Source organism: Salvelinus sp. IW2-2015, linkage group LG4q.2, assembly GCF_002910315.2.
Source record: "Salvelinus sp. IW2-2015 linkage group LG4q.2, ASM291031v2, whole genome shotgun sequence".
In the NCBI taxonomy this organism is placed as follows: Eukaryota; Metazoa; Chordata; class Actinopteri; order Salmoniformes; family Salmonidae; genus Salvelinus; species Salvelinus sp. IW2-2015.
In genome coordinates, this window is record NC_036843.1 from 14,189,363 (window position 1) to 14,205,578 (window position 16,216).

The following is a 16,216-nucleotide window of genomic DNA, read 5'->3' on the forward strand; positions in this document are numbered from 1 at the left end:
CCATGAAGGCCTGATTCACACAGTCTCCTCTGAACAGTTGATGTTGAGATGTGTCTGTTACTTGAACTCTGTGAAGCATTTATTTGGGCTGCAATCTGAGGTGCAGTTAACTCGATTGATCTTATCCTCTGCAGCAGAGGTAACTCTGGGTCTTCCTTTCCTGTGGTGGTCCTCATGAGAGCCAGTTTCATCATAGCGCTTGATGGTTTTTGCGACTGAAGACACTTTCAAAGTTCTTGAAATTTTCCGGATTGACTGACCTTCATGTCTTAAAGTAATGATGGACTGTTGTTTCTCTTTGCTTTTTTGAGCTGTTCTTGCCATAATATGGACTTGGTATTTTACCAAATAGGTCTATCTTCTATATACCAACCCTACCTTGTCACAACACAACTGATTGACTCAAACGCATTAGGAAGGAAAGAAATTCCACAAATTAACAAGGCACACCTGTTAATTGAAATGCATTCCAGGTGACTACCTCATGAAGCTGGTTGAGAGGAATGCAAAGAGTGTGCAAAGCTGTCATCAAGGCAAAGGGTGGCTACTTTGAAGAACCTCAAATATACACGTTTTTGGTTACTACATGATTCCATATGTGCTATTTCATAGTATTTCATGTCTTCACTATTATTCTACAATGTAGAAAATAGTAAAAAATTAAGAAACCCTGGAATGAGTAGGCGTGTCCAAACATTTGACTGGTACTACACACACACACATTTAAACATGGCCAATGTCATGGCTATTGCTAGATGTAATATATATTACTAGAGGATACAAGGTTGCTATGTGTGTTAAGTTTCTTTCGCCCCACAGGAGGCTCAGAGATCATGCAATGCTCTGGGAGAGGACATAGGAGATACAGAGTGAGAGATAAAGAAGATGAAGAGGAGGATGTTAGGATGAAGACACCTGGGTAGAAAGAAGCTGCAGGACAACATCTGGTTTCAGGACAGTGGATGAAACTGACAAACTCCCAAAACAGAAGACATTATAAGCCCTCACAAAAGACAGTATTAGTCATAAACAACCACCAACTAAGAAAGAAAAAAAACTCAATGTCACCTCTAGTCATGGCTTTGATGCACACTTATTCTGAGGTTGGCCAACCTAAGGGTTTACAGTTTTAGGCTCAAACTATACAACCTAAGGTTTTGAAGTTGGCCATGCATAGCTGCTGTGGTTAGGAAAAGACATCTGTGGTTGAAGGAAGTTGATTAGGAACAACATGGAATTCCATAACAGGATGGGAAGGTGTGAATCAATTGTAATATTCAAATATAATTTTAACCACTTAGTACCTACATGCATAGCATACTTGCATAGCATACATGCATAGCATACATGCATGCATAGTATGCATAGCATACTATGCATGTAGGTACTAAGTGGTTAAAATTATATTTGATAGAATACTATGGAATACTATGCATGTATACTAACATGCACATGCATAGTCTATCCATATCTACGTAGCAGAAAAATATTGTCAATGACGTAACTGTAGCAATGCAGTGAATAAATCGTTTTCTTTGTAACACATAACCAGAGGCAACGGCTAGTTGAAAGCCTTGTTATTCCGAACATATTATTCCCTACTGACCATATTGCTATTAGAGTTGTATTTTGAATGCGTACAATTATTAACTAGAGTGCACTTGACTAGCTCATCTCTAGCTATTAAAGATGGCAAGGAATGACTCAAACCAAGATATGACAATCAAGCATTGATTGATAGTTCTAGCCTATATCCCACCATCCTGTTTGGAATGTCCACGTTTTCAGTTTTAACCAATTTATTAGAAGGAGAAAAAAATCTGGTTATTTTGGGATTTTCATTTGTTCGGGATAGTTTTTCGGGGGTTTTACAAATACCTTGAAGACTTCTCCTGGACTGACCGGTCGGTTTGTAGAGTCCTGATTATTAATCTTCAGTTGAACAGAAAGAGAACAATGGAATCCATCCAGAAAATGAAAGTATGGCATGTTCAGGATGGGATTTTGCGCTCAAAAAAGGCACACTTAACTCTCCCTCAAGCTACAAGCAAGCGAAAAAGTTAACACTTAGCTTCCGCTGACATAGAGCTTTTCCACAATGTTTAGACACACACACAGTCAAGAGGCCTGTCATAGTGAAAAACAAACAAGGACATGGAGGATGAAATGATGCCATAACTCAGGGCTGCACATCTCCAGTTCTCTTCAGCTGCTGTACAGCTGCCATCTTGGAGAATCCTATTGTTTACAGCCGTATCTCAGGGTCTACATGGTAATAGCTACCATGAAGACTATTGTGGACTATTTCTATACACTACCATGTCCTGGATGTTGAAGGTGACTCTCGGTCCTGGGGAGGACGCATCAACTCTGATGTCCGGTAAGTCATCAACGTCTCCTATTCTGGAACTGAAAGGGAAATAAGAATAATAACAATCCAACCCATTGGAAATTCAATTCACTTCCTGAATTCCTGATTGACCCCACGACTGCTAGGTTCCGGCTGCAAGCGAGGATTCCTCTTCCAGTACCTTTGGCGTTCAATCCTTTTGAGTGGAGGCCTCCCTGCTGCTGTAGAGATGCTCTTGGAACGGTTATAGCTGGGTTTGTATCCCAGACCCCACTTGTCCTTCAGAGACGCAGCCTGGTAGAAAAGCAATGATCAGCAGTCATGGTGTCCTTTCCATTTCAGCTCAGGTTAATGACATTTTACATTATAGACCGGAAAATGCCAGTAGAATAAAGGGTGGTATTAAATGCGTTCTCACCCTCATGCTGGAGCGTCGTAGTTTCTTGCGCACGTCTCTCCTGATGTCGTTGACGGCCACAGACTCCAGCTGCTGGTAGCGCTGGATCTCCTGGTTGATTGTGCCTTCACTCGCTCCCAGTTTCCTGTTGAAGGGTGGGAAAGGAAAACATGATTGAACCTTGTTTTAGGTGATAAAATATACAACATGAGGTTACAATTGCATTTGACATGAAGAACTCTTACTTGAGGTCATCAATGACTTTGGCCTGCTCGTTCAGCTCTCTGATGTCCACTATTCTTTTGTTTAACTTCCCCCTTCTGGGATCCAAGATCTGGTTGCCCACTGCCGTCTGCCGCCTGAGGTCTATGGTCTCCTGTGGAGTATAGAGGACAAATGATACCCTGTAATTCACATATTACACCACAGAATGTTTGGTTATTTATATAACCTAGATTACCAACATTAAATAACCTGAATTAGATTACACCTCCACCAACCTGGGTTACTGTATTACACCACAAAAAAAGTATTAAACCAAGCATGAATTATTACACCAAAGTTACATAGCTCATCACCTAATCCACATTTTATACTCACACCAATAATCAAGTTATACACACACATAAACAGCAGAGAAATACACAAAATGGAAGTCACCATCACCATAATCCTTGAGACCAATTGATGACCCAATTCTCAGATAAGGAAGTAATTACAACATGTGTAACCAGGTGACAAGGGAACCATAAGTGCTTAAACCCCACGAAGTCAATTGCTAAGTGATAGAATTTTGTTTGCCCTCTGAGATTACCACATTTCATGGTGTAATTTAGCAATTGAAATCTATTCTGCAGCTTGAAACATGGACGATAGAGACTTAATGCCACCCTAAACGTGATTGTGGGGCCCATTAGATAGGAGACTAAAGGGTGGGGCAGTACATACACATCCCCAGGATATGGGTCTGGGAGCCCTGGTCCTGTTCCCTCTGGACTGGGGAGGAGAATAGTCGCTTAGGTAGTCGGCTGGTACCGAGACGCTCTGGACACTGGGGCTTTTCAGGCCCAGGATGCTGTTTACTAGCCGCTTCCTGAACGTGAGTCTGGGACTGAGCCTTGGGCTGCTGCACTCTCCCTCTGGGCTCCCCTGCAAGCAACGGTAAGGATACACCCAAGGCAAGGTTCAACTGGGTGCATGGACTTAGATAGCTTGGATAGCTTTTAGCGCTGTCACAGTGGCTGGAAGGGGTTAACGTGGCTTGAACAGATATGCAAAGCCTTAACACGCACAGTGCATTTTTACATTTTTGACACAGACTTAGGGTTTTTACACCCACACAGAGCTACAATAATCTCTTACACAAACAGTCTTTTAAACCGTCTCGTGGTTGTACTGCAATAGAATCACAGGTATTAGCAAACTCTAACAGGGTATTAACACACTCAGACTTATGCAACAATTCCAACGATTTTACGGAGTTACAGTTCATATAAGCAAATCAGTCAATTGAAATAAATAAATTAAACCATGGATTTCATGATTGGAATACAGATATGCATTTGTTGGTCAGATACACTATATATACAAAAGTATGTAGACACCCCTTCAAATGTGTGGATTTGTCCATTTCAGGCACACCTGTTGCTGACAGAAGTATAATCAAGTACACAGCCATGCAATCTCCATAGACAAACATTGGCAGTAGAATGGCCTTACTGAAGAGCTCAGTGACATTCAACGTGGCACTGTCATAGGATGCCACCTTTCCAACAAGTCAGTTTGTCAAATTTCTGTCCTGCTAGAGCTGCCCTGTATCACCTGTAAGTGCTTTTATGGTGAAGTGGAAAAGTCTAGGAGCAACAACAGCTCAGCCCCAAAGTGGTAGGCCACACAAGCTCACAGAACTGGACCGGCAAGTGCTGAAACGCGTACAAATCTTCTGTCCTCGGTTGCAAGACTCACTACAGAGTTCAAACTGCTTCTGGAAGCAATGTCAGGAGTTTCATGAAATGGTTTTCCATGGCCGAGCAGCCGCAAACAAGCCTAAGATCACCATGCGCAATGCCAAGCGTCGGCTGGAGTGGTGTGAAGCTCACCGCCATTGAACACTGGAAAGTGGAAACGCGTTCTCTGGAGTGATGAATCACGCTTCACCATCTGGGTTTGGCTGATGTCAGGAGAACACTACCTGCCCCAATGCATAGTGCCAATTGTAAAGTTTGGTAGGAGGAGGAATAATGGTCTGGGGCTGTTTTTCATGGTTCGGGCTAGGTTGCCTTAGTTCCAGTGAAGGGAAATGTTAACGCTACAGCATACAATGACATTCTTGACAATTTTGTGGCAATAGTTTGGAGAAGGCCATTTCCTGTTTCAGCATGACAATACCCCCGTGCACAAAGCGAGGTCCATACAGAAATGGTTTGTCGAGATCGGTGTGGAAGAATTTGACTGGCCTGCATAGAGCCCTGACCTCAACCCCATCGAACACCTTTAGGATGAATTGGAACGCCGACTGCGAGCCAGGCCTAATTGCCCAACATCAGTGCCCAACCACACTAATGTTCTTGTGGCTGAATGGAAGCATGTCCCAGCAGCAATGTTCCAACATTTAGTGAAAAGCCTTCCCAGAAGAGTGGAGGCTGTTATAGCAGCAAAGGAGGGACCAACTTCATATTAATGCCCATGATTTTGGAATGAGATGTTTGACGAGCAGGTGTCCACATACTTTTGGTCAAGTAATTGTACCTTAAAAAAAGAAGTAGGGGCGTGGATCAGAAAACCAGTCACTATCTGGTGTGACCACCATTTGCCTCAAAGCAGCGCGACATCTCATTCGCATAGAGTTGATCAGGCTGTTGATTGTGGCCTGTGGAATGTTGTCCCAGTCCTCTTCAATGGCTGTGCGAAGTTGCTGGATATTTGCAGGAACTGGAACACGCTATCCAACACGTCGATCCAGAGCATCCCAAACATGCTCAATGGGTGACATGTCTGGTGAGTAAGCAGGCCATGGAAGAACTGGGACATTTTTAGCTTCCAGGAATTGTGTACAAATCCTTGCGACATGGGGCCGTGCATTATCATGCTGAAACATGAGGTGATGGCGGCGGATGAATGGCACGACAATGGGCCTCAGGATCTCGTCACTGTATCTCTGTACATTCAAATTGACATCAATAAAATTCAATTGTGTTCGTTGTCCGTAGCTTAAGCTTGTCCATACCATAACCCCACCGCCACCAAGGGGAACTCTGTTCAAAGTTGACATCAGCAAACCACTCACACACACTACGCTGTCTGCCATCTGCCCGCTACAGTTCATCCGTGACGAGCACACTTTTCCAATGACCATCGAAGGTGAGTATATGCCCACTGAAGTCAGTTACGACACTGAACTGCAGTCAGGTCAAGACCACGGTGAGGACGACGAGCATGTAGATGAGCATACCTGATATGGTTTGACAGTTTTTGCAGAAATTCTTTGGTTGTGCATACTCATAGTTTCATTAGCTGTCCGGGTGGCTGGTCTCAGATGATCTTGTAGGTGAAGAAGACAGATGTGGAGGTCCTTGGTTGGCATGGTTACACATGGTCTGCGGTTGTGAGACCGGTTGGACGTACTGACAAATTCTATAAAACGATGTTGAATGAGGCTTATGGTAGTGCAATGAACATTCAATTCTCTGGCGACAGCTCTGGTGGACATACCTGCAGTCAGCATGGAAATTGCACACTCCCTCAAAACTTGAGACATCTGTGGCATTGTGTTGTGTGACAAAACTGCTTATTTTAGAGTGGCCTTTTATTGTCCCCCAGCACAAGGTGTACCTATGTAATGATCATGCTGTTTAATCAGCTTCTTGATATGCCACACCTGTCAGGTAGATGGATTAACTTGGCAAAAGAGAAATGCTCACGAACAGGGATGTAAAGAAATTTGTGCACATAATTTGAGAAATAAACTTTTTGTGTGTATGGAAAATGTCTAGGATCTTCCATTTCAGCTCATGAAACATGGGACCAACGCTTTACATGTTGTGTTTATATTTTTGTTCAGTATACAATTCACATGTTCAAAGTGATTTATACAAATATTCAGCATGGTTATCATGTTTAGGCAAAGACTGACCATATGGATGGTGGGCGACATGGTGTCGGCCTCATCCTCATCAGAGTCCACCATGTTGATGGAGTTGAGGTCAGCGATGTCGTCCACGTCCTCCTCGCCCGTCAGCGATGTCAGCGTGTTGCCCAGGGCGTTGAGCCGCTTGCCGATGTTGGGGTCCATGTGGACATCGATACCACACATCTTCCACAGCACGTTCAGTGCCCAGGTGCCCGCACTGCTGCTTTCTGAGGGTCGTAGAGGGAGAGAGAATATTACCCTACACTAAATCCATCTATCACACAATACAAAAATCTTGTTCACAGAGAAGTAGAAAACAGCTGTGCTGTGTCTTGGATAACAGCCTGACAATGTTCACACTGACCCCTTTCATAATAAACACAAGGTTCGATGCTCATTATCAGTGCATTACCTGCTGACGGCTGGCCTGTGGTTCTGGAGCAGACTTCATATGTGCCATCAGGAACAACACCTACAACAGCAAAACAAACAACATTACATCAAAAAGGGGAACAGCACAGTGTAGGGGACCACACTGCAAGTAGGGCACAAGTAGACCTTAATTAGGGTGGAATATCAAAAGGTATTGGTCCGTTTGATACACAGTATTTGGGTGAAGCTGAAGACCTTCCCTATGTAATTTTATCTACTTATTCTTAAACTTCAAAACTCAGCTTTCCCAGGCCCAGCTCTAAATACAGACAAGCAATCCTATTTTCATGCTTTTTTCAATCCCAGTCTGCATGTAAAAGTCAACATTTCGCGGTCCAATCACTCACAGGCGTTCATGATCATGTCTCCTCGGATCTCGGGCTTCCAGTCGTCCCAGGACGTCTCAAAGCCCTCGGCAAAGCGGATGCAGAAGTTCTTGAAGTGGCCCTTGCTGACCAGCGACTCAGAGGAGCAAGCGGTGATCAGCGTGCTCTCGATGGTTAGCACCAGGGCCGAGCCAGTGTCAAAGTCAATGCTGTGGTTTGCCTGTGAGATGGAGGTTTAAAGGTGGAGTAAGATGTTACAGTTAGGCCATCAGATAAATCTTACACAGGGATAATATTTAGGCTGAAGTGTCAGTCGTTTGTTGGAAATAGTTAAAGGCTTAATGGTAACATTTTATTTGACAGTCTGCCTATAAACACTATTAAATAGTTTGTTAACAATTAAATGAAGTCGACACACACACACACACACAAAGGGTTCACCTCAAATAATGTAAGAGGGGCGTTGCGCCACCTTGTTGTTCGGCTACACCACTATGTAAAAAATTAATTATATAAAAATAAGTTACTTTATTTGTTATCAAGGCCAGGCACCACACCCTAATAGTATTTTTTTGCTTTAGATTGCAGGAAATGGCAGTTAAAAGGTGTTTAAAAATGCACAAACCCCCTTAATAATATAATGGTTTACAAATGGTTAAAAACAACGTAATAATTGTTTATTGGCAGACCCTCAAATAAAGTAGGTTACTGAGAATAGGAAACGTGCCTGTGTGTAATGTTGAAAAACACATTGCTCCTTGGAAACACCCATTTAGTTGCAGCCTGTTATCAAATGTTGCATAGTTGATGCAAGTGTGACATTGTGCGTGCCATAACACTCCATGATACATGAAAACAATAGAATATCTGTGCCAATTGACAGTAACCATTTAAGATTCTTGAAACGGTGAGACGTTAAACCAGTCAAACCATTTCAAGCTTAAATTAAGTTATCCCAGTAGTATCAATAAAATGGTTGGTTGTAAACTGCCATAACCTGTTATGTCAGCATTGTGTTAAGACTGCATCATAAACACTAATGACAGGTTGTTACAAGTAAAGCAGTAAGACCGCTGAATAACATCACACAAGTGTTCAAAAGAGATTGAATAGGTTGTAAGGTTACTTTTCGTGCATATTTTTTCTGGCCTACAGATCTGCTGGCCCCAGCTTCAGAGCGGATGCCTTCGAAACCTGGTATATGTCCTTTCTATGGAGATAAGGGATACAATTATAACTTTAACTAACTTGTAGGAGAACTCACCAGGGACAGTGGATGTAGTCATCAAATTCTAACTTTGATTAATCCCCAATAACTATTTTCCTATATCAGTCAGTCATTCACCAAGTCATAAATGCAATCTTTAGCATTTATGAAGATATTTATCTTGGATACATTTTGTAATTTGCTGCTAATACAAAGGAGGTCACTGCACTGACAAACATTTCTCCACCATTCCCATGTTTGCTACATTTCCAAGTTCATCAAGGTATGTCTAATTACATATATACAGCTACATACTACTGCAGAGAGCTATATATACACTGAACAAAACTATAAACGCAACATGTAAAGTGTTGGTTCCATGTTTCATGAGCGGAAATAACAGATCCCAGAAATGTTCCATAAGCACAATAAGCTTATTTCTCTCAAATGTTGGGCACTAATTTGTTTACATCCCTGTTAGTGAGCATTTCCCCTTTGCCAAGATAATCCATCCACCTGAAAGGTGTGGTATATCAAGAAGCTGAATAAACAGCATGATCATTAGACAGATGCACCGTATGGCCACTCTAAAACGTGCAGTTTTGTCACACAACACAATGCCACAGATGTCTCAAGTTTTGAGGCAGCGTGCAATAGGCTGACTGCAGGAATCTCCACCAGAGCTGTTGCAATAGAATTGAATGTTCATATCTCTACCAAGCTGCCTCCAACATCGTTTTTGAGAATTTGGTTGTAACCACGCCAGCCTAGGACCACATCCGGCTTCTTCACCTGAGGGATCATCTGAGACCAGCCAACCGGACAGCTGATGAAACTGAGGAGTATTTCCATTTGTAATAAAGCGCTTTTGTGGGGAAAAACTCATACTGACTGGTGTGCCAATGCCTTCCTAAGCCCACCCATGGACACGCCCCTGCCCAGTAATGTGAAATCCATAGGTTAGGGCCTAATGAATTTATTTAAATGGATTTATTTCCTTATATAAACTAACTCAGTAAAATTGTTGAAATTGTTGCGTTTATATTTTTATTCTGTATAGCTAACTATATTTAAATAAAATCAATGAAGGATTGTGAGAATGGTTGAGAAAAAAAACAAGACAATTTGGATCAGTTCTTTAGGGAATGAAATTACCTATGATTTGATGACTACTCACAGAGAGTGCCACTTTCAGACAAGCATATTTCTTACAATTTAGCTCATATGAATATAAACACACAAACAGTTCCAGGACAGGATCTGAAACAGAATCTAAGACAAAATGGGTCTAAGTGTATAAGACAAAATGGAGCACTGTCAGGGTTGGGGTAAAAAAAAAAATCCCACACCATTTTAACATGCCGCATTGCAAAGGTTTTCTCCTTAAAACATATATGCAATCTTTGGTTGCAAAAATCATTGTTCAGATCATCATTCTCCTCCTACCAGTGAGGTGTTGGTGATGGGCAGACAGATTCCCAGGTCGTTGACGGTGAGCTGCAGGAACAGGGTGCTGAAGGCCTGGGCAGAGGTCTGCTGGATGCCCGGCAGCTTGTCCACCACCTCCTTGGTGGCCATGTGAATGTCTTTGTTCAGTGCCAGACGCTGCTCATTCCAGTTGTCATAGGCCGCCTTGTAGTTCAGCCAGAAGAGTACAGCTGCAATGATAAGGGAAACAGGGATGACGTTTCACTATAGACGATTTTGTTGGAGGTTATACGATTTAGACATTTTTATTTTGAGAATTAGAAAACATAGTCTATTATCAAGACCTGACCTCTGTCAAAAGCCACAGGCTGAGCAAAGACGATTGGCCGGTTGAGTGTGATGAGGACTGCCTCTTTGTCTGAGGAGCCACTAATCTCCTCCTGAAGGGCGTTCCGTAAGCCAATACGAGTGCGGAAGTAGGCCACCTGGTGAAAGTCTGAACCTGCCTCCTCATAAACCTGTGGAGAAAAAAAAAGGGTTATATCTAACAAAACCTGATTGCAGCAGCCAATAGAAACTAACACAACCTATATTGATTTGCTGTAGCCTACCTGGTGTTTGACTATCTGGCCCAGGGCGAGGTTCAGGTCCACTTGGCACTTCCCAAACAGTTTGAGGTAACTGCTGCTGCCGCCGGGCTGGGCTTTACATTGGATCCTGTTGGAGAGCTCCAGCTCTATCAGCCCTGTCTCGAAGCGCACCGCTCTCATGGATGGAGTGGTGGCTGTCATCTGGATCCCCTGCAAACCACAAGAATTCAGGAAAAAGTCATCAGTTTCTTTCCCGTACTGAAGCAATAAGTAACAAGAATGTAAACTGCAGCACATTTCTTGTTTTAAATACTGGTACCTTAAACATCAGACTGAGTGAGTAAAGCAGAATCTTGGGCTTGTCAGCATCTGTCGAGATGTCGTGCTCATTCCATAGAGGGATGGGCTGCTCTCCTCCTGCATAGACACAAACAAGCATTTACCCAAAGTGTCTAAGCAAAATACTGAAACACAACATCAACAACTTTCAGTGTTCTTGTGTTATACAGCGGGACAGACCTGATACTTTCTGGATGACCTCATTGACTTCCTTCATGAAAACCTTCTGCAGGAACACCAGGTGGTTCAGGAGGTCCGTTGTGAGGTTGTGCTCAAAAGAACCAATCTAGGTGAAGGGGGATTGAAATCAATGAAAATAACAAAGGCATGCAAACTGAATATGCTCACAATTACCACATTTCAGGGCTCTACAATGTGACCATTTTACTCGCATATGCGCCTAAATATTTTGCTGTGCGAACTGACATTTTTATTTAGGAGCACCAGTGTACCTAGAAAAATTAAGGATTCTATCTTTATTACCTCAAATATTTGTAATTGTTCTCCTAAATTTCTTTGTGTGGGCCTACATTCTTCAACTTAGGTGCACACGTTCTCCTTGTAAAAAAGGTCAGCGTAGAGCCCTGGCTTTATTGACAATGTTTCAATCCACAAGGATCTTCGTCAGGTCAAACGGACTGAGTGCTCACCACAAATACACTGAGCATACAAAACATTAAGAACACCGGTGTCAAGAACTGCAACTGTGTTAGAGGATTCTTCAAAGTAGCCACCCTTTGCCTTGACAGCTTTGCACACTTGGCATTCTCTCAACCAGCTTCACCTGGTATGCTTTTCCAACAGTCTTGAAGGAGTTCCCACATATGCTGAGCACTTGTTGGCTGCTTTTCCTTCACTGTGAGGTCCAACTCATCCCAAACCATCTCAATTGGGTTGAGGTCGGGTGATTGTGGAGGCCAGGTCATCTGATGCAGCACTCTATCACTCTCCTTCTTGGACAAATAGCCGCTACACAGCCTGGAGGTGTGTTGGGTCATTGTCCTGTTGAAAAACAAATGATAATCCCTCTAAGCGCAAACCAGATGGGATGGCGTATCGCTGCAGAATGCTGTGGTAGCCATATTGTTTAAGTGTGCCTTTAAAATAAAAACAATTAACATTTAAACATTTTCTATGGCGGTTTTGGAGCAGTGGCTTCTTCCTTGCTGAGCGGCCTTTCAGGTTATGTCGATATAGAACTCATTTTACTGTGTATATAGATACTTTTGTACCCGTTTCCTCCAGCATCTTCACAAGGTTGATTTGCACTTTTCGCACCAAAGTACATTCATCTCTAGGAGACGGAACGCGACTCCTTCCTGACCGGTATGATGGCTGCGTGGTCCCATGGTGTTTATATTTGCGTACTATTGTTTGTACAGATGAACGTGGTACCTTCAGGCGTTCGGAAATTGCTCCCAAGGATGACCCAGACTTGTGGAGGTCTACAATTATTTTTCTGAGGTCTTGGCTGATTTCTTTTGATTTTCCCATGATGTCAAGCAAAGAGGCACTGAGTTTGAATGTAGGCCTTGAAATACATCCACAGGTACATCTCCAATTGACTCAAATTATGTCAATTAGCCTATCAGAAGCTTCTAAAGCCATGACATCATTTTCTGCAATTTTCCAAGCTGTTTAAAGGCACAGTCAACTTAGTGTATTTAAACTTCTGACCCACTGGAATTGTGATAGTGAAATATAAGTTAAATAATCTGTCAGTAAACAATTGTTGGAAAAATTACTTGTGTAATGCACAAAGTAGATGTCCTAACCGACTTGCATATAGTTGTTAACAAGAAATTGTGGAGTGGTTGAAAAAGTTTTAATGACACCAACTAAGTGTATGTAAACTTCCGACTTCAACTGTATGTATGTATGTATGTATGATATGTATGTAGTATGTATGTATGTATGTATGTACAGTGAGGGAAAAGTATTTGATCCCCTGCTGATTTTGACGTTTGCCCACTGACAAAGAAATTATCAGTCTATAATTTTAATGGTAGGTTTTTTGAACAGTGAGAGACAGAATATCAACAAAAAATCCAGAAAAACGCATGTCAAAAATGTTATGAATTGATTTGCATTTTAATGAGGAAATAAGTATTTGACCCCTCTGCAAAACATGACTTAGTACTGGGTGGCAAACCCTTGTTGGCAATCACAGAGGTCAGACGTTTCTTGTAGTTGGCCACCAGGTTTGCACACATCTCAGAGGGATTTTTGTCCCACTCCTCTTTGCAGATCTTCTTCAAGTCATTAAGGTTTCGAGGCTGACGTTTGGCTCGAACCTTCAGCTCCCTCCACAGATTTTCTATGGATTAAGGTCTGGAGACTGGCTAGGCCACTCCAGGACCTTAATGTGCTTCTTCTTGAGCCACTCCTTTGTTGCCTTGGCCGTATGTTTTGGGTCATTGTCATGCTGGAATCCCATCCACGACCCATTTTCAATACCCTGGCTGAGGGAAGGAGGTTTTCACCCAAGATTTGACGGTACATGGCCCCGTCCATCGTCCCTTTGATGCGGTGAAGTTGTCCTGTCCCTTTAAGCAGAAAACACCCCAAAGCATAATGTTTCACCTCCATGTTTGACGGTGGGATGGTTTCTTGGGGTCATAGGCAGCATTCCTCCTCCTCCAAACACGGCAAGTTGGGTTGATGCCAAAGAACTCCATTTTGGTCTCATCTGACCACAACACGTTCACCCAGTTGTCCTCTGAATCATTCAGATGTTCATTGGCAATTACGACGGGGTGTATATGTGCTTTCTTGAGCAGGGGACCTTGCGGGCGCTGCAGGATTTCAGTCTCTTCACGGCATAGTGTGTTACCAATTGTTTCTTGATGACTATGGTCCCAGCTGCCTTGAGATCATTGCAAGATCCTCCTGTGTAGTTCTGGCTGATTCCTCACCGTTCTCATGATCATTGCAACTCCACGAGTGAGATCTTGCATGGCCCCAGGCTGGGGAGATTGACAGTTCTTTTGTGTTTTTCATTTGCGAAAAATCAAAGAACTGTTGTCAGCTTCTAACAAGCTGCTTGGCGATGGCTTGTAGCCCATTCCAGCTTGTGTAGGTCTACAATCTTGTCCCGACATCCTTGGAGAGCTCTTTGGTCTTGGCATGGTGGAGAGTTTGGAATCTGATTGATTGATTGTTCTGTGGACAGGTATCTTTTATACAGGTAAGAAACTGAGATTAGGACACCCTTTAAGAGTGTGCTCCTAATCTCCGTTCTTCCTGTATGAAAGACACCTGGAGCCAGAAATCTTTTTGATTGAGAAGGGTCAATACTTATTTCCCTCATTAAAATGAAATCAATTTATAACATTTTTGACATGCATTTTTCTGGATATTTTGTTGTTATTCTGTCTTCACTGTTCAAATAAACTACCATTAAATTATAGACTGATAATTTCTTTGTCAGTGGGCAAACGTACAAATCAGCAGGGATCAAATACTTTTTTCCTCATGTATGTATGTATGTATAACATACAAAGTTGCACAGAAAAAGCCATATGTCAGACCTGCCAATAAAAAGAAAAGATCAAGATGGGCAAAAGAACAGACTGGACAGAGGAACTCTGCCTCGAAGGCCAGCATCCCGGAGTCGCCTCTTCACTGTTGACTTTGAGACTGGTGTTTGCGGGTACTATTTAATGAAGCTGCCAGTTGAGGACTTGAGGCGTCTGTTTCTCAAACTAGAAACTCTAATGTACTTGTCCTCTTACTCAGTTGTGCACCGGGGCCTCCCACGTCTCTTTCTATTCTGGTTAGAGACAGTTTGAGCTGTTCTGTGAAGGGAGTAGTACACAGCGTTGTACGTGATCTTCAGCTTCTTGGCCATTTCTCGCATGGAATAGCCTTCATTTCTCAGAACAAGAATAGACTGACGAGTTTCAGAAGAAAGTTCTTTGTTTCTGGCCATTTTGAGCATGTAATCGAACCCACAAATGCTGATGCTCCAGATACACAACTAGTCTAAAGGCGGTCAGTTTAATTGCTTCTTTAATCAGAACGGTAGTGTATGTATGTATGTATGTATGTATGTATGTATGTATGTATAAAAAGTATAGTCAGGAATACTGGAGCTACTCTACTTGACTGTGGCAGCCTCACCTCAGCCACACAGCGCAGGTAATTCCCCTGGAGGTAGTTTCCCTGCTTCATGGGGATTGGGAAGTCGTCTGTGAAATCCGAGTGGCCCTCGTGGTCCTCCATGATGTACTCTCCGGACATGGTGACTGGCGGGAGGTTGAGGCTGGCCGAGGGGGGCATGGCGGACATGGTGTCCACCGGAGACACCTTGGACTGAAAACATAGCTTGTGGTTGGGCAGCTCAAACGTGAACCTTGTCTGGGCTCCTGCACAGAGAACAAACAAGGATGAGGAAGTCCAATTGAAGTCAATAACTTTATCAATCAACTCAGAGGAAATTAAGAAAACATTGCCATTTCACAAATAGTAACATCATGTACATACACAGTAATACAAATACAATATCCCATTACCTAAATCAGGGGTTAAAGCTTGGTGCTACGCTACCTGTCATGCCGTGGCTCTTCATGCGGCCCATCTTGTACTCAGCCTTGAGGGAGGGCAGCAGGGCCGCTCCTATGGTGATGCCGTCCATCATGGCACTGAACTTGAGGACGATGGGCTTCTTCTCCAGCCCCTCCGGCAGCTGGGGGAACTCGTTGGCCTCCACAGGAGTCTGGTTGATGCTGGACGCCTTGTCAGAGGGCTGAGGGGTGGGAGTGTCCTCCCTGTTGGAGGGTGGCCTACAGAGAAAAGAACGTAGTTCGGAATGAAGAAGACAAGTATTGCTTAGTCCATGAAGGAGATACAGAGGAAAGGAAATTATGGTTTCTTCTCTAAATGTTACGATTCACTGAAGTGCTTTCCTCTCATACAGGATCCTTTTGGTGAGGACCACACTGAGCAAGCAGTTCTGCCTACTCAGCCCCAATTCATGGCCGGGGCTCCCCTAGGAGATACCTATAGATTTCAATGGG

The 16,216-nt window shown here is 43.1% G+C and overlaps 1 protein-coding gene across 1 annotated transcript in view; it reads right to left on the minus strand.

The window, feature by feature from the left end:
- kiaa1109 (KIAA1109 ortholog) overlaps nucleotides 1–16,216 on the minus strand; it is a 92,149-nt gene that overhangs the window by 18,203 nt on the left and 57,730 nt on the right. Inside the window, 16 exon segments of the mRNA XM_070443383.1 lie at nucleotides 1,879–1,932; nucleotides 2,319–2,409; nucleotides 2,532–2,644; nucleotides 2,769–2,892; nucleotides 2,993–3,123; nucleotides 3,696–3,896; nucleotides 6,880–7,103; nucleotides 7,289–7,348; nucleotides 7,656–7,854; nucleotides 10,288–10,499; nucleotides 10,619–10,787; nucleotides 10,881–11,069; nucleotides 11,179–11,276; nucleotides 11,379–11,484; nucleotides 15,321–15,565; nucleotides 15,747–15,982. Coding sequence (XP_070299484.1) covers nucleotides 1,879–1,932; nucleotides 2,319–2,409; nucleotides 2,532–2,644; nucleotides 2,769–2,892; nucleotides 2,993–3,123; nucleotides 3,696–3,896; nucleotides 6,880–7,103; nucleotides 7,289–7,348; nucleotides 7,656–7,854; nucleotides 10,288–10,499; nucleotides 10,619–10,787; nucleotides 10,881–11,069; nucleotides 11,179–11,276; nucleotides 11,379–11,484; nucleotides 15,321–15,565; nucleotides 15,747–15,982 — 2,452 coding nt within the window.